The sequence below is a fragment of the Sapajus apella genome, unplaced genomic scaffold (assembly GCF_009761245.1).
Source record: "Sapajus apella isolate SASKATOON/1434 unplaced genomic scaffold, GSC_monkey_1.0 scaffold20, whole genome shotgun sequence".
Classification (NCBI taxonomy): Eukaryota; Metazoa; Chordata; class Mammalia; order Primates; family Cebidae; genus Sapajus; species Sapajus apella.
In genome coordinates this window covers 563,045-582,310 of record NW_022436960.1, presented here as the reverse complement: position 1 = coordinate 582,310, position 19,266 = coordinate 563,045, and the positions used below count along the sequence as shown (strand labels likewise).

The 19,266-nt window shown below is 56.5% G+C and overlaps 1 protein-coding gene and 1 long non-coding RNA gene across 11 annotated transcripts in view; one reads left to right on the top strand and one right to left on the bottom strand.

The window, feature by feature from the left end:
• Positions 1-285, bottom strand: part of LOC116557725 — a 497-nt gene extending 212 nt beyond the window's left edge. The window contains exons 1-2 of the long non-coding RNA XR_004271662.1: positions 202-285; positions 142-145 (exon numbers count right to left, since the gene is read on the bottom strand). This is a non-coding gene — a long non-coding RNA (uncharacterized LOC116557725). The remainder of the gene's footprint in view (positions 1-141; positions 146-201) is intronic.
• Positions 1-6,375, top strand: part of TRAF3 (TNF receptor associated factor 3) — a 125,199-nt gene extending 118,824 nt beyond the window's left edge. For all 10 annotated transcript variants that reach the window (XM_032287322.1, XM_032287323.1, XM_032287321.1 and 7 more), the window contains 2 exons: positions 3,625-3,799; positions 5,291-6,375. In XM_032287322.1, coding sequence (XP_032143213.1) covers positions 3,625-3,799; positions 5,291-5,862 — 747 coding nt within the window. In that variant the 3' untranslated portion in view covers positions 5,863-6,375. The remainder of the gene's footprint in view (positions 1-3,624; positions 3,800-5,290) is intronic.
• Positions 6,376-19,266: the final 12,891 nt, after the last annotated feature.

Sequence of the window (19,266 nt, the reverse complement as noted above, 5' to 3'; positions counted from 1 at the left end):
CAATTCTCCTGCCTCAGCCTCCTGAGTAGCTGGGATTACAGGCACACGCCACCATGCCCAGCTAATTTTTGTATTTTTAGTAGAGACGGGGTTTCACCATGTTGACCAGGATGGTCTCGATCTCTTGACCTCGTGATCCACCCACCTCAGCCTCCCAAAGTGCTGGGATTACAGGCGTGAGCCACCGCGCCCGGCCCCTACCCACCCTCTTGAACGGCAGCCCCGCCCAGCTGTGCGCCCCACTGTTTCATCCTCAGAGCCCTTCAGGTTGACCCAGGAGGGGCTTATCGCAAAATCTTTACTGCAGCCCTGAAAACCTCCGTGACTGGCCACCAGTCACCTTCCCAGCTTTGCCCCACTCCCCGTGCTAAAGTGGACCGGCTCACTGCTCCTTTAGAGGCTCCATGCTCCTGCTCAGATGTCTGTGACTCTGAACCCTTGTCCTGCTTCCTTTCCTGGCCAGCCCCAGGCATTCCTCCAGCCATGTTTATGGACCACCTAGGTGATGAGGGCACTTGGGGTCTTCTTCTTCCTTGTCTGATTCTCCAGTAGACCCTAAAGTCCCGGTGATGGTGGGTGTCGGAGTGCAGAGGGCCCGATGGCCTGGCTGTGGTGGGGGTACAGGCCAGGGGGCCAAGGAGTGGAATTCAAGAGTATGTTTGCTTTTGCATGCCCAGGAAGGATGAGTTCTTAATATTTTACTTCTTAAGGATCCTGTTTTTCTTTATTAAGAAGAGAGCCTAGGCCAGACACAGTGGCTCACACCCATAATCCCAGCATTCTGGGAGGCCAACGTGGGCAGATCACGAGGTCAGGCGTTCAAGACCACCCTGACCAAGATGGTGAAACTCCATCTCTACTAAAAACACAAAAATTAGCCAGGTGTGGTGGCGGGCACCTATAATCCCAGCTACTTAGGAGGCTGAGGCAGGAGAATCGCTTAAACCTGGAAGGTGGAGGTTGCAGTGAGCCAAGATTGTGCCACTGCACTCCAGCCTGGGCAACAGGGTGCAACTCTGTCAAAAAAAAGAAGACAGCCTAAGTGCGAGCGTGACCCAGACTTCTGGTGTCAGTGGAGTAGATGAGCTGGTGGGTCTTGCAGTTGGGGTCCGCAGGGCACACTCGAGCAGCACGTGCTAGGACAAGGCAGGGACGTCCGTCCACGCGGCCCTCAGGCTGCCGGCACTGCTGGGCTTCTCACAGTGCCAGGCTTGTGTGCCAGGATCCCGGGGGCCTGAGCATGGGGCATCGCAGCAGCTGATGCGGGCGCAGCCCTGGCACACAGCTGCGTGAGGCTCGAATGCTGACGCTCCCTGAAGGCAAACCCTCCGATCTGGATGGTTGACATGGAGTACAGTCTGCGCTCTTCAGCTCTGTGTCGGAGTCATTTTTCTGTAGAATTCCACACCTGCACTTGAGGTTTGTTTTTATAGAAACTGCAGTGGCTGAGTATAGACCGCTTTTCAAGGATGAAGTCACGTTTACTGCGTTTTAGAGAACCCTTGATGTTGGCTCTGCATTCTGCTTTGAAACGGTGCCATTGATACAGATGCAGGGCCTGTTTTAAAAATAGCCTGTGTTCCCTGGCTGCTCGTGGTAACGCCTTCTGTTTAGTTGTGCCTGGTCTGGGCATGCAGTGCACCTGTGTTGCGTGTTTTCGTCTCAGGGCCCCTGCTGTGCTGGGGAGTCCTTGCTGGAGACTCCCCATTCCGTGCCCGAGGTCAGGCACTCCCTTGCGTGGCCTTGTACCATCCCAGGGAGGAGTGGCTCAGTGCCGTCCCCCTCTTAACCTCAAAGGCCTTAAGCTTAGCATGAGGCACCGCGTGTCCTAGGCCACCCTGTCTGTGACTCATGCTTCATTTCAGGATTTGCTAAGTTACAAAGGGCATCTCTCAGACCTCTGTGGATCAGGTTTTCATTAACTTTCCACTGCATCTCCCGATCACCCATGCCAGCTCAGTGCATGGTATTGGAAGGTAGAGGTACAGGAGGCTTCCAGCACTCACTAGAGGAGCCGGGTGATTTGGATGTTCACTGTTGTCACTGGTATTGTCCCCCAGCAAGTAGACTTGGTGAGCTAGTTAAATATCCTTCTGACCATGTGTAATTGATTAAAATAAAGGGACAGTGACATGGAAAGAGCTATTCTTTAGAGAAATTATCCTTACTTTTTTTTTTTTTTTTTTGAGATGGCGTCTCACACTGTCGCCCAGGCTGTGGTGCAGTGGTGCGACCTCGGCTCACTGCAATCTCCACCTCCTGGGTTCAAGCAGTTCTCCTGCCTCAGCCTCCCGACTAGCTGGGACGACAGGCATGCTCCACCATGCCCAGCTAATTTTTTTGTATTTTTAGTAGAGATGGGGTTTCACCATGTTGGGCAGGATGGTCTCAATCTCCTGAACTTGTGATCCATCCGCCTCGGCCTCCCAAGGCGCTGGGATTACAGGCGTGAGCCACCACGCCCAGCCAAAATTATCCTTACTTTTTAGAGGTTAGCTAACATCAGGTTTCTTGGAAAGAACAGGAAGAATAACACTGCTTTTATGCCCAAAAAGTAACCCAAACCTGTCATGTTTGTCTCTTCGTGGTTAATAACAGCCAGCAAAGGTGCTGAAACCTAGATATTTAAAAATAGACTTCCAAAAGGAGAAGTGAATTCAGGGGCCCCCTGGGGCCCACCCCATGAGCACCCGGTGTCGCCCACAGCTTGCGAGGCGGCGCAGTCATTCCACAGCTGCGTTGAGCATTCAATTCCAGCCTCACAAGCTCTATTTCAAAATGCACATCCTTTTTCAAAGTGAAAACCCTTTAAGTCCCTGGTTTCATCTGATAGGTGGACACCCCAGCCCCTTAACACAGACTAGGCCGCCAGGGCAGAGCACAGCTCTCACCCCTCCAGGTAGTGACAAGTAGGAGCGGCCCGTGTGCTTTGGGGAAAGGGCTTTCTGAATTAGTTTAGTGAAGTAGCATAAAGTCAGGCCTGGCTGCTGGCAGACACGCATACATGGCAGGGTTTCTGTGTTTCTGCCTCCCTCGCTTGGAACTGGCAGTGTAAGTGTGGAGCTGGCGGGGGAGGACCCCTGAGTATGAAGCCGGTGGGGGAAGGCCTTGAGAGAGGAGCCAGAGGGGAAGACCTCTGCTTCTGTGGCATTGGCACACTGAGTTTCACCCAGGTCCTGAGGCACACACCTTGGGGCCGTTTCCTGCCACCAGCCAGGTGGGAGGGGTCTAAGGATTAGAAGTCTTCTCCTGGGACCCTGGAGTCATTCTGGGGCAGAAGCACAGCCCGGCCCCAGACAGCGGAGACCTCTACCCAGTCACTTAGGTTTCCTGATGGTTCTCTGTTGACAAAGCAGACTAGATGTTGTGGAGCCTCCGGTGGTCTTCTTCCATCTGGCTTCACATCACCTCCAGTGCTCCCTGCCGGCATAGGCACTTGTTCCCAGGGAGTGCCCAGGAGGGCCGACGCAGAGCCCACCTCCTGGAGTCAGAGCACGGTAGCAGGCCTCATGCGGGGGCCTCTGCGGCTGTTCTGCTCCTAGCCCATCTGTATTTAATAGGGGGCGGCGCAGCATCTTCCGAGTCCTAACTGTGTTTTGCTTTTTGACACCTTTGGTTTGGAAGCGAGTGATAGACAGCCAAGCAGAGAAACTGAAGGAGCTCGACAAGGAGATCCGGCCCTTCCGGCAGAACTGGGAGGAAGCAGACAGCATGAAGAGCAGTGTGGAGTCCCTCCAGAACCGCGTGACCGAGTTGGAGAGCGTGGACAAGAGCGCAGGGCAGGTGGCTCGGAACACAGGTGAGGCAGGGGCTGGGCCGGGCCGCGGTGTGCATCCCGCCCCAGGCGAGAGCTGCAGCTGTGGGATGAGGCTGTGTTAGGTACATGTGCCTTAAGATAGTTCTTTCCAGTTATGGGAAACACACAGAGCTGCGTGCCTTTCCTGCTGAGAGTCCCCCAGCAAAGACAGAAACGTTTCCCACGTAGGCTTGTCCCCTCCAAGTGAGGCCTGACGTGGGGTAGAGAGTGGGGGCAGCTGCAGCCACAGGAAGCTTCGGAGGCTTCCCCAGAGAGAGCAGCCACGGGGGACCCGCAGGACAGGTCCAAGTGCAGACGCAGCAGGCAGGGGCCAGGGCCTGCTGGTCAGGATGCCCCAGACCCCACTCCTAAGGGCTGAGCGGGGCAGAAGCCCCGCTGCGCTCTGCCATCACGTTCTGATCCACAAGCAGATGTGGGCCTGTGGCTTTGGGGCTTGAAAGAGTGTTGTGAATATTTTACATGAAAAGGATTAATGGCAGAAAGGAGCACAGATTACCATGGCGTATGTGGGGCTGGATTAAGCAGGCAGAGGATGGGGTTGGAGGAGAGAAGGGAGCAGCTTCGCCTCCGAGAGAACAGAGGCCACCTGTGGGCACTGAGGCCAGAGGGAGGGTGGGGATAACACGGCTGTCTCCTGCCCCCAGGGGCTCCCACCAGCGGGCTTCCCAGGACACCACAGTGGAGAGATAGTGCGCTGTCTTGGACCCTGCAGTGAGGTCTGTCCTATGACACACGGGCAGGTCACCCACCCGGGGCATCCCCTCCCAGCAGGCTGTGCCTGGTAAAGTGTCCACCCAGACAGGGCTGTAGGCATGAGAGCTGTGGCAGAAGCGGAACAGGGCCCTGGGAGGTAAGACAGTTGTGGCCTCAGGGCATCTGTCTGCACAGCTTTGCTGGTGTCACTGCGGTAGCCACAGTGAGTTTTATATTGTTGCTTAATTGAGACACTAGTGTGACTGGGCGTGGTGATGTGGCCTGTAGTCCCAGTGATTTAGGAGGCTGAGGTGGGAGGATTGCTTGAGCTCAGGATTTTAATGCCAGCCTGGGCAACAGAGCGAGACTTTGCCTCTTTAAAAATTAAAAAATGGGCCAGGTACGGTGGTTCACGCCTGTAATCGCAGCACTTTGAGAGACTGAGGCAGGCGGATCACCTGAGGTCAGGAGTTCGAGACCAGCCTGGCCAACATGGTGACACCCTGTCTCTATGAAAAACACAAAAATTAGCCAGGCGTGGTGGTGGGCACCTGTAATCCCAGCTGCTCTGGAGGCTGAGGCAGGAGAATCGCTTGAACCTGGGAGGCGGAGGTTGCAGTGAGCCAAGATGGCTCCAGCCTGGGCGATAGAGCAAGACTCTGTCTCAAAAAAAAAAAAAAAAAAATGAAATAAAATAAAAAGTGCTGGTGTGGCTTTGCTTTTCTAATCCTTCTGACGTTCACCTGTCTTACTCACCAAATCCCTCCTCGCCTGTGGCAGGCCTGCTGGAGTCCCAGCTGAGCCGGCACGACCAGATGCTGAGCGTGCACGACATCCGTCTGGCCGACATGGACCTGCGCTTCCAGGTCCTGGAGACCGCCAGCTACAACGGCGTGCTCATCTGGAAGATTCGCGACTACAAACGGCGGAAGCAGGAGGCCGTCATGGGGAAGACCCTGTCCCTCTACAGCCAGCCTTTCTACACTGGCTACTTTGGCTATAAGATGTGCGCCAGGGTCTACCTGAACGGGGACGGGATGGGAAAGGGGACGCACTTGTCTCTGTTTTTTGTCATCATGCGTGGAGAATATGATGCCCTGCTTCCTTGGCCGTTTAAGCAGAAAGTGACTCTCATGTTGATGGATCAGGGGTCCTCTCGGCGTCACCTGGGAGACGCGTTCAAGCCCGACCCCAACAGCAGCAGCTTCAAGAAGCCCACTGGAGAGATGAACATCGCCTCTGGCTGCCCGGTCTTTGTGGCCCAAACTGTTCTAGAAAATGGGACATATATTAAAGATGATACAATTTTTATTAAAGTCATAGTGGATACTTCGGATCTGCCCGATCCCTGACAAGTAGCTGGGGAGGTGGATTTAGCAGAAGGCAACTCCTCTGGGGGATTTGAACCGGTCTGTCTTCACCGAGGTCCTCGCGCTCAGAAAAGGACCTTGTGGGACGGAGGAAGCGGCAGAAGGCGGACGCGCGCCGGCGGGAGGAGCCATGCGTGAGCACACCCGACACGTTTTCTAATAGACTAGCCACACTTCACTCTGAAGAATTATTTATCCTTCAACGAGATAAATACTGCTGTCAGAGAAGGTTTTCATTTTCATTTTTAAAGATCTAGTTAATTAAGGTGGAAAACATATATGCTAAACAAAAGAAACATGATTTTCTTCCTTAAACTTGAACACAAAACACACACACACACACACACACACACACACACACACACACGTGGGCATAGCTGGACATGTCAGCATGTTAAGTAAAAGGAGAATTTATGAAATAGTAATGCAATTCTGATATCTTCTTTCTAAAATTCAAGAGTGCAATCTTGTTTCAAATACAGTATATTGTCTATTTTTAAGGCCTCATCTGGTCTCTGTTTTAATAATTTGTTTGTCAGAAGACCCTGAAGTATACCTAGGTCTTTTTTTTTTTAAAGTCTCTAAATTCAGAATCATTTTTTAATTTAAAGTTCTACAAATAATTGTTACTGCAAAGATTTTATTTTAAAACATTGATAGACTGATATTTCTTGGAAGAAAATATAAAATATCAAACACTGGTTATCACTTGTGATAGGAAAGAGAATATTCAACCTGTTGTTATTTCTCGTTAGAAATGTAAACCTTCAATATCTGTCGTAGTTAATGACACGACTTCACAATTCTGAACGGAGCCTCGCTCATGGATGCTGTGCATCATTTTCAGATTTATAATTGTTTTCACCCTAAAATAGGGCATCCGTTGAACTTTGGAGTTCTAAACAAAATCCTGTAGGTGTCTGGCTTCTGCCCCATGTGTTTGGACGAGCTCTCTGTTGCTGACAGCACCGGCCTTCGGTCTCCACGTCAGGGGTGGGCAGGTGGCTGCTGGGGGAGGCTGCAGCTCGTTTCTCCATCCCGTCATCTTGCCGCGTGCCGGCGGCGGCCTCCGAAAGCAACCTTGTGGGTAGAGCTGGTGGCGTACGGTACATGTGCCTTAGATGTGACATGCTGCTTCTCCACCCTGGGTTTGCATTGAGCATAATTCTAGAAAGTGCTAGTTTAACCAGACTTTTCTCTCCACCACTAGATCTTTGTCTCTACAAGGGCCCTCAGACACCTCCGCACCTGCTGAGGGGAGGCCGGCCTCCACCGTCGGCTTCTGGAGCCTCCGCTGCTTAATAACCACAGATTCCAAATCTCTAGGCCCCACGAGCGAGCCGCCTGGTCCAAGTACGGCCTGGCCCCACCCCAAGGGAGGCAGGTGTGGAACAGAAGCCAAGCCTCTCTGTGTCCCCACCAGGGCCGTGGGCGCCCCACAGCCCGAAGCAGAACCCTCTGAGCATTCCAGAGCCTGCTGCCCAGGGGCCTGCCCAGGCTGACCGATGGGCGCTCCTGACCCCCACCCCGGCGGGAAGGGTGGCCACGGGGCCCGTTGTCCCAGCCTGCGCCTGCCCGGACAGCATTTCCTCAGCTCACTGTTTACTGTCTCTCTGTCCAACTGTGATTGAAGCCTGGAGCCCGCCCCTGCACCCCTTTTGCTATGCACCACGCCTCATGGTGCTCTTACCACTGATGGGTGCTACACGCGACGGGTGCTTCTTAGGCAAAACCAATGTGTGCGAACTGCCACACCTGTGCCACTCGCCCACAAGCCGCGCCCACGATTGGCCAGCTGGGCCGCGTGCGCCAGACTGCCTGCCTCGGCTCTCCGTGGCTGCACGGGGACAGCTCGGTGGGTGCCTGGTGGCCCACCTGTCTCTGGTGCTGCCATCTGTCCTGGGTGTGCCTTCGCCCCAGTGCCTGCTGGAAGTGCCCTCCGTCGCACCCCCGTGCCCCTAGCTCCTGTGAGGGGCCCGCCGCACCTGTTCGCGGTCAAAGCTCTGTTCTTATCTGCCTTTCCTTTACCCGCTCTCCTGGGATTGCTTTGGGAGAATGAGTGTCCCTGGTTCTGCCCTGTACGAGAGTCACGTGTCGCTGCTTGTAAAGGAGAGACTTCCTGCAGAAGCTGCAGAAACTGTTCCCTCGAAGGCGTCCCCACCTCAGGCCTGTCCCCTGGGCCTGTCCCCACCTGGCCTCGGGTGGTTTTCCTGAGACCAGGGATTAACACCAGGGACATCCCTGCAACTTTCCCTCCCTCCACAAAATGTACAGTATTAGATGTAGGATACACAACATCTTGGTGTGGTAAAAACAGTCTTCTCCCCTCTGGATTCAAGTCCCGCCGTGGCCCCAGAGGCAGCACCGTGTGTTGCTGGGACATCGCCAATAGCCCTTCCCAGACAGACGCCCCCACCCGAGGGTCCCACAGACATAACTCGAGTTCAGGCGTCCTTGAGGATGGGGCGGCCCGCGTCACACACTTCATCCTCGTGTTTGGGTGTACGGAGGTCTCTTCTGAGTGTGTCTTCCTCTCACGTGCCCCGCACTCCCGGCGGCGGGCAGGCCTCGCGCTCTGCACCCTCCGCTCCCACACACCCTCGCTCGGCGCTTGCCGCCTGGGCCGGCTGGGCCGGCTAGGGGCCGTGGTCTCCCTGCAGCTGAGGCCTGCTGACCCCTCGGCAGCGGACAGCCTTCCCCGCGTCATAGGGCCCCGGCAGCGAGCGTGAAGGGGGTGTGCACACCGTGCTTGGGGGTGCTGCTGCTTTACCAAGTGACCAAACTCCCAGCAGGACAGAACTGTTCAGTACTTTACAGAAACCAAGTCCATTGTGCATGAATTCAGCCGGTCTGCTTCCCGTCACCTTTGTAACAAAACAACGTCCCCTGTCCCCTTGCCTCAGCCTCGAGCAGTTTCTCCAGGATGCCGTGGCTCGGGCTGCTGCCAGCTGCCGGGCACGCCGGGTGGCTGGCCTGGGCCCGGCTCACGTGAGGGCACCGGCTCTTGTGACCACGCTGAGCCACGTGCAGGCTGCAGCCAGGCCTGGAAGCCTGACCTTCTGGTTCTAGGCCTAGTCCGGTGGAGCCTGCAGAGCTGGAAGTTGGGGTGTGTCTGTGATGAGATGGGGGCCAGGCTGTGAGTAGGGCCTTCCTAGCAGGGTTGGGCGTCTCAGTGAGGGGTGTGCACATGGGGGCCCTGTGGGGCCCTGACTTTGGGACCAGACATGGCAGCCCCAGTGGGCTGGAGGGAGCCTGCGTGGCCCCGACATATGCCGGGGTTTTCAGCTCGCCGTGCTCCAGTGCCAGGCGGCCAGGTCAGGATTTGTATCAGTTCTAGGAGCCATCAGGCAAGAAGGCGGTGCTGTCCGCTGAGTGCAAGCCTCGCCGGGGCCCTGGGGGAAGGCCTGGACCCACAGATGTGTGTTCCCTGTGCAGGTGGGCAGAGGGGCCCTCGTGGCCCAGGCTGTGGCCACTGCCCGTCACCCCTTCCTTTCCAGAGCAGCCTCTGCTGATGGACAGCACCTCTGTCCCTTTGATGCCACAATAGCTAGTTGAATGGGGAGCCCTTTGCTCAGGCAGCGTCTCCTGCGTCTCCCTCCTTTCTCCTTCCCTGCCCCGTCCCCATGCCCTTCTTGGTCTGTGGCACTGGGGAGCCATGGTGTGGCATGCTGGGGCTCCCACGCCTCGGGCCGCTTCCTCGGCCAGGGCCCCGCCAGCCTGCCACCCACCAGGGCTCTGCTGCACTGGCTGTGGCAGGAGGCTTCCCCTTGACGCCATGTGGCCCAGCTTGGTGAGGAGGCAGTTCCAGGCACAGTCTCCCGGGCCTGCCCACTGCCCCCCAGACCACCTGAGCCTGTGCCAGGGCCCTCAGTCGCCCTGGGCCAGGGGCCACGTGTCCCATGGATGTAGGCCATGCCAACGTCACATTCCAGCCCCCCTTTTGCTCAGTGGTGGCTGATGGCAGTTACCATGGTGGACCCATGTCCCAGCCAGAGGTGATGTCGGACAAAGGAAGGGGGTCTGGATGGGTCCTTAACCATTCTGTCCCAAGCGGGGTCATTCCTTGTCAGCCCAAGGGAAGGCCAGGGAGTGCTGGGCTGACACCTCCTTTCTTCTCTGCACAGGGAGGACTGGCATGAGGACAGCCCCTGTGCCCAGCCCTGGCAGGGGAGCAGTCTGCTGTCTCCGTGGGCGTCGCAGGGTTGGGCGGGCACAGCCTCCCTGTGGGCCCCTCCCTCAATCCCTGGCCCCTCCAGACTCATCCCTCATTTGTGCACCAAAAAGGCTCCGGCAGAGCTGTAAAATCCTGTTTTAAAATTTTAGTCCAGATCTTATTAGACTGCAAGAGGAGAGCTAGGAGAGCCTGGGAGCCCCTTCGCTTTTGTGTCTGGGAGATGAATGAGGGTCTGTCACCCAAATCTACTTCTCAGCCATGACCATGTTCTGTTTTCCGTTTGCAAATCTCAGCCGCTCTGTTTTCTCCCAAGTAGAAAGTGCCCACCGCGGCCCAGGCCAGGCAAGGTCAGTGTCAGCCGGCGACCTGGTCACGATGGCCGCCTCGCCCTGGCTGGTGCTGATGGTCACAGGCCTGGTGGGATCAGGGAGCCGGGCTGGCAGGTGGGGCCAGGAGCTTGTTGCAAAGGCAGTTTCCACCTGACCCGGCGTGCCCCACTCGGGCTCCCGCGCCTCGGGCCGCTTCCTGCCCCTGCAGGGCAGACGTGAGGAGCCTCGGTCGCCGCCTGGCTGGCTGGTATGCGAGTGAGGAGGCCCTGGGGGCCGAGCGGAGCCTGCATTTCATTTCTCCTGCTGCACTGTGTCTAGTCTGTCTCGTGAACTCACCGTGAAAAAGAGGCTGGAAGTCCAGGATCACTGTACCACTCCTGTTATTAGGTGATGATTGGTTTTTACAACTTAGTCCCCTCAGACAAGTAAGACACCCTTCCACAGCAAATTACATGACTTAATTGGAAAACACACACGCCGGCATTATCTCCAGTGGTTTCTATAAGAAATGCCTGTAGGAGGAGGTGTGAAGTGTGGAGGGCAGGATCGGCGCCGTGTGGCACCTGCAGAACCGCAGGCTCTTCCCAGCCCTGTCACCCAAAAACAAAGACCAAAGAAGGCCAATCTTGCATTCGACCCTGTATTTTTAATCTGCCTGTTTTAACACTTGCGTCTGTAGTAAGCGCTTGCGTGAGGACACACCTTGGCAGTCCAAGTGATCGTGACCAGTAATTCGGGTCCCGTTTTTCTGCTCTTCTAAGAAAAAACAAAAAGACCGTCAGTTATTGCCCCAGCAATAATCATGTTGTTACTGTGAGCCAGCAACATGCCTGACTTTCTGATAGCATTACTGTTTTATATTTTTGTTTACTGTATATTATGTGTGGTTTTATTTGGTATTTATTTGTGTTTTGAGGTCTTGCAATGTTTTTGTGTTTCTGATGCTAATAACTAAAGTTTGTAAGACTGTAGAATGCGAAACTCGGAAATGCTAAACTGTCTTATTAGAGGAAAATAAACCTGATTATGGAGTCTCGGTTTCTGATCGCCCTGTCTCTCACAGGCTGGGCCCTGGGTGAGTGGGCCTCCCTCCTGCCAGACCCCGCAGGGCTGTCCTCTCAGTGGCTGGGCCTGGGACGGCTGCCTGGCCAAGACCTGCTTGTTGCCTCTGGCACCATCTTGAAGCTCTGTGTAATTCCCTGCGAGGGGCCTGCTCTCCCCGTTTCCACTGGGTCCCGCAAGTTGCTTTCAGTTTTGCCTGCAGCCTCTGACCTGAGGGGAGTTCCTGGGGCCAGGCTCGCAAATCTGTGGCTTTGTCCAGAGCAGATAAGGTGGAGCTCTGACCTCCTGCCTGGCATCTGGCGTGGTGGAAAGGGCACGCTGGTCCCACAGACCTGGGCTGGCCTCAGCTCCACCACTTCGTGGAACTTTGGAGCCTTCGAGCCTCAGATTCCTCCTCTGTGCACTGAAAGGACAGCACCTCCTTCCACTCTGAAACAAGGTGGCTAATAAGGGGTGACACCAACACTCACGTGCAGGTGGCTGTGGGGTTTGGGCAGTGTCCTTCCAGCAGCTGCTCGTGGCAGAGTTATGGGCTCCGGGGCCACCGCCGCCACCGTGGCCTGCCTTCCATTTCTCTGGGAAGGTGTTTGGGGCAGGCCTGGTAGCAGGAAGTGCCCCTCCCTCGAGCTCCCCCAAAATCATCAAGTGGGGAGAAATGCTCAGCCTGCCCCCGCTGTCCTGCTCCTCCCAGGCTCCTGTGCAGCCACCCCAGCGCCCTCCTCAGCCCCTCCCCATCCTTCAAGACACTGCTGGGGGCCACATCCAGAACAGATGCCATCGGCCCCCACATGTGGCCCACTGAGCAGGAAGGAGTGGGCCCAGGGTCCTCCCTCAGGGTCTCAGGTCTCGCCCGAGGGTCCCTTGCCAGCCAGCACCAGCCCTGCCGTGCCCTGGCTGGTGGCAGTAGTGGGGCGCGGGAGGCCTCCTAGGACTGGCAGCCTCCACCCCGCACACCGTAGGGAGCCTGTGTCACCTTGGCTCCCAGGAGCTGCCCCAGGACAGCCTTGCCAGTCCTATCTGGGGGATCCCAAGTGCTCACACCCCTGTGGTGGGGGCCTGCGCTCATCCATCTCCCTGGGCGATCAAGCCCAGGGGCCTGCCCCAGCCTTGAGGACACCAGGACACCTAGCGAGACCAGGCCACGTGCAGGTGTTGCCACAGACCACAAGTGTGAGCCGGGGAGATGGGGGGCTGGGACGGCCAGGACAGCCAGCACGATGTGCCGACGGGACAGGCCGGGCTGTCAACTGGAGGGGGTGGCCCACGGGATTGCAGAAACTGGATTTTTCGTTTTTGTTTTTGAGATACGGTCTCTCTGTCCCCCAGGCTGGAGTGCAGTGGTGTGATCTCAGCTCACTGCAGCCTCAACCTGTCAGGCTCAAGTGATCCTCCCACCTTAGTCCCCTGACCACAGGCGCGTGCCACCGCAATGGGCTAATTTTTGTATTTTTAGTGGAGATGGGGTTTTGCCACGTTGCCCAGGCTGGTCTCGAGCTCTTGCGCTCACCTCGGCCTCCCAAAGTGCTGGGATCACAGGCCTGAGCCACCATGCCCGGCCTGGATCCTTGCACCCTTCTAGGAGTCCCACAGGAGAGACGTGCAGCAAACCCCAAGACCCGTTAGACTGGCCTGGGCTGAGGGCACTGGAGGGGACAGCTGCAGAGCCAGCCTCAGATCATGTGGCAAGGAACAGCTGGGGGCAGGGGGGAGTGGGGGCCTCTGAGCTGCTCCCCCAGGGCGTTGGACAGGGACTCCCTGCCCCCAGCCTGATGTCCAGACCTCCAGGGGGATGGAGGGACTGAATCCAGCCCTCAGGTGCGCACCAGCCCATCACCTGGCTCTGTCCTGCTGGAGGGCAGCCCAGGTCTTGCAGGGAGTCGGGAACCTGGGGTGCCACGGTCCAGGATAGGGAAGGAGGCGGCTGTGGCCCTCGCCTGCCCCCTCAGCTCAGGAGGCCACTCTGTTCGGGCCCAGATGAGTGCAGCTGGAGGAGGCCAGGGCTCGGCTCAGGCTGGAACGGGCAGCACACCCAGCCCACACTGCCCCGCGGCCCTTCGGGAGACAGCACCACAAGCCCTGCAGGACACCAGCGGGGCCACACGTGGGCCTAGAAATCTCATTCTGAGTTGAAGTCCAGAGTGTTTTCAGTTTTCTGAAAATGAGCAATTGCACAATCTAACCCTAAAATCAGCAATTTCTTCTTCAAAGACCAGAAGAACCAAAGGGCTGTGCACGAGCTTTTAATTAAAAAAAAATTTTTGTTTTATTTTCAAGGTCCTCCTTAAAGCCTCTGCCTTGACCCTACAGCCACAGGCCACTTGCAGGCTGGGGGCCAGGCCTGGGGTCTGTGTCCTTTAAATGCCTCAGTGCTGCTTGGGAACTTGGTCCTGTGGCAGAGTGACTTGATTGGAAGTTACAGGTGGAGGGAAAACACCTGTGTGGGTGTCCCAACCCACTTCCTCCGCTCAGACCTCGAGTGGGCTCAGTCCCCAGGGACCCCCAGCCCCAGGGTCAGCCTCGAAGGGCAGAGCTCGGAACCTCCTGCCCAGGCTCTAAAGGGGCCCAGATCTAGGGACAGGGCAGGAAGAAGGCTGGCACCTGCTGGGAGGGGTCTAGGAGTGGGGGACAAAGCTCACATGAGCACATACCCAGCACCTCTGCTTCATGTCAAAGGAAGATGATACTGGTGTCCACCCCAGGGGCCGCATGGAAAGCACTCCATGGGAAACACGCTGCAGGGGACCTTGGACCTTGGGGTGGGTGGCTGTGCCCTCCCCAGCCGGGCCCTGCACCCTGGCTTACAGCTATTCCGCTCTGAGGACTCCTACCACCGACAGGCACTCAAGGTGTCAGAGGACCACGGCAGCCAAGGCCTCGGCTCCACCCTACCTCCCTGGCCCCTGTGGCACTTGGGGGTCTGCAGTTCTCCTACTGCCTGAGGTTCTGCGCCATTGTAAGTGTGTGTCCCCCTGTGTGCCTAGGGGCTGTGGGCACCTGTGCATGTGGTCATGGGCCTTCTGTGCACAAGTGGCACCTGCAGTGCGGTCCCAGCCATCCCTCTGCTCCCGTGGGCCAGGCTGCATCTCGGGCGGCCTGCGTGGCACCGCTCCCGCTGAGATGTTGCTGCAATGTCACCTCATGCCGGGCGACTGCTCTCTGCCTGCCACGCCCGGGCTCCGCATACACAGCCCGGTGACATTTGCTCATGTCCTGGTCTGGCCAGCCTTTTGGGGACCCTGCCCAAGGAGGGACAGTAAGGGTTTCGAGCACCACGTTAGTGACCCTGACCTCCAGTGGGGTGGCCCGAAAACACCTGACAACCTTCCCCTCCACACAGCGCAGGGGCAGGGGCAGATTCACCCTCCACACAGCGCGGGGGCAGGGGCTGATTCACCCTCCGTGCAAGGAGGAGTGGAGGCGGGGGTGGGACAGCAGCTGGCGCCTGGTCCGGGTCTTGCAGAGCCCCCCAACTGGGGTGAGGTTGAGGCAAGACGCTCAGGGGCAGCTTCCCAGCTGGTGCTCCTGAGACCCTCAGCTCCCCACACCCTGATGTCCTCCTCTTCCCACTGTCCATGAATGGAGGAGAGACCCACAGAGCTTCCGGGGCTAAGCCGTTGCCCCCTGGTGCCCCTGCTCCCTCCCCTCCCCACACAGGCCAGGCTGCAGCCTAAAGTGCACTGGGCCCCTGTGCCCTGTGAGATGGGCACTGTCATCCTCACTCTGCAGGTGATGGATGAAATGGAGGCCAAGTGAACTGCGTAGCCTCACACAGCATTTGCTTCCTGGACAGGGCTCAGAGCTGGTCCTACCACTGCTGGATGCCACCAGGGGGCCTGCCTGTCCCCCACCCCAGCTGACAGGCAGCAGGCCCAGCCCCATCCAAGCTAGGTGGAGACTCCTGGCCCACACCCTCCTGGGCTCCCCTCTGAGTTGTATCCAACCCACTCCCAGCAACAGCTGCCCTTAGCAAAGCCCCCAGCCTGGCTTGCACGCTCCTCCCTCCCCTCCAGCCTCTTGCCTTCCTTTTTTTTTTGAGACGGATTTCGATCTGCTGCCCAGACAGGAGGGCTGTGGCACAAGCTAGGCTCACTACAACCTTCACCTCTTGGGTTCAAACAATTCTGCCTCAGTCTCCCAAGTAGCTGGGATTATAGACACCCACCACCATGCCCAGCAAATTTTTGTATTTTTAGTAGAGACGGGGTTTCACTATGTTAGCCAAGCTGGTATCGAACTCCTGGCCTCAGGTAATCCGCCTGCCTTGGCCTCCCAAAGTGCTGGGATTACAGGTATGAGTCACTGTGCCTGGCCGCCTTTCTTAAAAAAACAAAAACAAAACATGAGGCCTTGCGCTGTTGCCCAGGCTGGAGTGATCCCCTTTCACTGCAGCTTCAACCTCTGGCTCAGGCAACTCTCCTGCCTCAGCCTCTGGACCACGGGCATGAGCCACTATACTCAGTCTTCTTGGCTTACTCGAAGCCTCCTTCCTCTTCCTGTCTCAAGGCCTTTGCGGGCTCCCTCCCTGTCCTGCTGATGTCCCAGGCCCACCCCACCTTATCCCTGGCCCTGCCATGTGCAGGAGGCAGGCCTGCCACGGTGGCCAATCAGAGCACAGCAACCTTGGGCTACAGTAATTGGTGCAGCGTCAGAGACAGCAATCAATCAGAAACCTCCCTGAGACCCTACTGCCCTGGCCTGGTGAGGGAGGCAGTGGGTCTCACTCTCCCAGGACACCTTCCCTGCCATGTGGAGAAGGCTGTGCATACAGAGGGCCTCGAGCCACAACAGAGACAGACAGGGGTCCAAGAGACTAAGACAGCCTCTAGAAGTAGCCACCAAGCCCCTGGATGCAGCCTTGCCTGAAGCAGTTAGGCGGTGAAAGGTTCTGGTTACTGGAGGAAACTCTTTGGAGCTTTGCATTGTCTCTGACTCTATGCTGAGGTTCTAAGCCATTTGCAAGCGCGTGTCCCCGCATGTGCCTGGAGGCCTGGGGCACCTGTGCATGTGGTCACGGGCCTTCCGTGCACACACGGCACCTGCAGTGTGGTCCCAGCCATTCCTCAGCGTTGCATGTGAGTGGTTCTGACGCCCCTGGTCTGTCCTGCGCCCGGTGCCTGTCTGCTGCCTTGTGTGAGCTCGCTGGACCCGCCTCCAGCTGCCACTCAGGGCAGGAGAGATGGACCCCAGTACCCACCCAGCCAGCCCCACCCCTCAACTTTCGCCACCTTCAATTCAGCCTCCACACTGGCTGCAGCTGTGATCTCATCCTTCCTGTCTCGTTTTAATGCCACCTCTTTCAGGAAGCTTCCCCTGTCCAGGAAGCCAGGTGGCCTCACCCCCCTCTGCCTACAGCACAATCTAGGAATGGTCTGCCCAGGTGCAACAGCAGTGCTCCAAGAGGCTTCACTGCTGCCCCAAGTCCCGGCCATCCAGCCCTCTGGACTCACCTGAGGCCCTGCCCTCACTGCAGTCCACTTCTGGCATCAGGATAAGGAGCCCCAGCCTCTGGGCCCTTTCAGGCTTGGCTGTGGCCCTGAGCCACAGGGGTGAAGTTTGCTGAGCCTCACCTGGCTGTCTGCATTGATGGAGGGGCAGGGGTGTGGGGGCAGAGCCAGACACTCAGGGTTGAAACCCAACGCAGTTCGATCAGTCAAACTGCCTCCCTCCCACTGAGAAACAAGGGGCAAAACAGATGTGACCCCAAAATCTCCTGTTTGTTCCTGGTTGAGGAGCTGTGAGTCCAGCAAGGGGCCGGCCAAACTCCAGGACCATGAGGACCAGCCTCCCAGCCCTAGGCTGGGCCGGCACCACAGAGCCACTGAGCACCGGGGCCTTGCTCGAGGCGATCCCTCCAGGGGAAAGGGCAACGCTGGTGGCATTAGAGACATCCAGGCGAGGTGCCCACCCGGGACGCAAAAGGAGGCAGAGCTCCCCCCAGCGACAGTTTCTTCCTCCCGGCTGCTGCACATCACTCAAGAAAGAAGCAAATACCAGGCCAAGCAAAGGGTGCTCCTGGCAGGGCCTGTGGGTGAGAGGTAGGGGTGCAGGAAGCAGCAGGATGGCCCGGAAGGTGGAAGGCCCCAGAAGTCTCTGAGACTGAATAGCTTCCCTTTCACCCCCAGTCCACTGTCTACACGCCCACCTCCGCTCTCCCGTTCTCTCATCCACCATCCTGCCATTGGAACCCAATGTACCATCCACCATCCTCCCCTTCCATCAGCCACAGCCAGTGTCTCCCAGTCCCCAAGGCACAGCATCCATCTCTCCACCAGTCATTCCCTAATGATCAATTCACCTCCCTCTCAGAAACCCAACACCCAATTGTGAAATCATCCACAAACATCATGCACAATCTATCTGCTGTTCATCCAGCTACCTCTCTGCTTCCCATCACCCACAAATCCATCCTCCAGTTACACACCACCCAGCCATTCCAACTGGCATGCTGCAGAGATCCAAGCATGCACTGCAGACCCATCCTTCCAACCCCTACCAATCATCCGTCCATCACCTAGCCCATATTCATTCACAATCCATCCACCATGCTCTGTTCACCCACCAGTTATTTATATGCAAGAACTCCTGTGCTCTCATTCAGCTGCCTACTGTCCATTCACATGTCATCTCAAGCCCATTCACCATTATTCACCCACCATCAATCCATCACTCCACCATTTGGTCTTGTCTACCATCCATCTCCATCCATTCACCATCCAAAATCCCCAGCTTCTCACCCACCATCCATTGCATCAAACTGTCCATACGTGTACATCCTCTCAACAGCTACAGTTTCTCTTTCACCCATCAACCATCCACTTACAGGACCATGACTTATTTTGCCACCATCCACCCTTTCCACCATTCTCCTTTATTCAACTACCCTCGACCATCCATCAACCATCCTTCCACAATTACTTTTCTGTCCATCTATCCACCAATAACATTCACCATCTGTGATCTACCATTCATACACTTACCCATCCACCATCCACAATCAATGATCTACTTTTATTTTTTTTAATCGAGTTTCGCTCTGTCGCCCAGGCTGGGGTGCAGTGGCACAATCTCGGCTCATTGCAACCTCCACTTCCCAGGTTGAAGCAATTCTGCCTCAGCCTCCTGAGTAGTTGAGATTAAAGGCATGTGCCACTACACCCAGCTAATTTTTGTATTTTTAGTAGAGACAGTTTCACCATGTTGCCCATGCTGGTCTTGAACTCCTGACTTCAAGTGATTCTCTCTCTTTGGCCTCCCAAAGTGCTGGGATTACAGGTGTGAGCCACCGTGCCCAGTCATCTATCTACTTTCATCTACCATCCATGATCTCTCTATTGATCATCAACCATCATCAAAATACTATCCTCTCTCAATCCACCACCCATCATCCACCATTCATAAGGCACCACCCACCTATCCGCCATTTACCATACACCATTACCTTCTGTCTATCTACCATCCATCATCCAACATCCATCTATCCACCCATCTACCCATTTATCCAACCTTTATCCACTCATCCACCATCCATTCATCCAGCATCCATCTATCCATCTACCCATCATCCATCCATCCATCTATCCGTCTACCCATCATCCATCCATCTATCCATCCATCCATTCATCCATCTACCCATCAACCATCCATCTATCCATCCACACACCCACCATCCACTCATCCATCATCCGCAGTTCGCTCATCCACCATCCATTCATCCATCCACCCATTCACACATCCACCATCCTCCATCCACCCATCATTCACTTAGCCACCATCCACCATTCATCCATCCACCCATCTATATGTTCATTCACCCGTTCACCA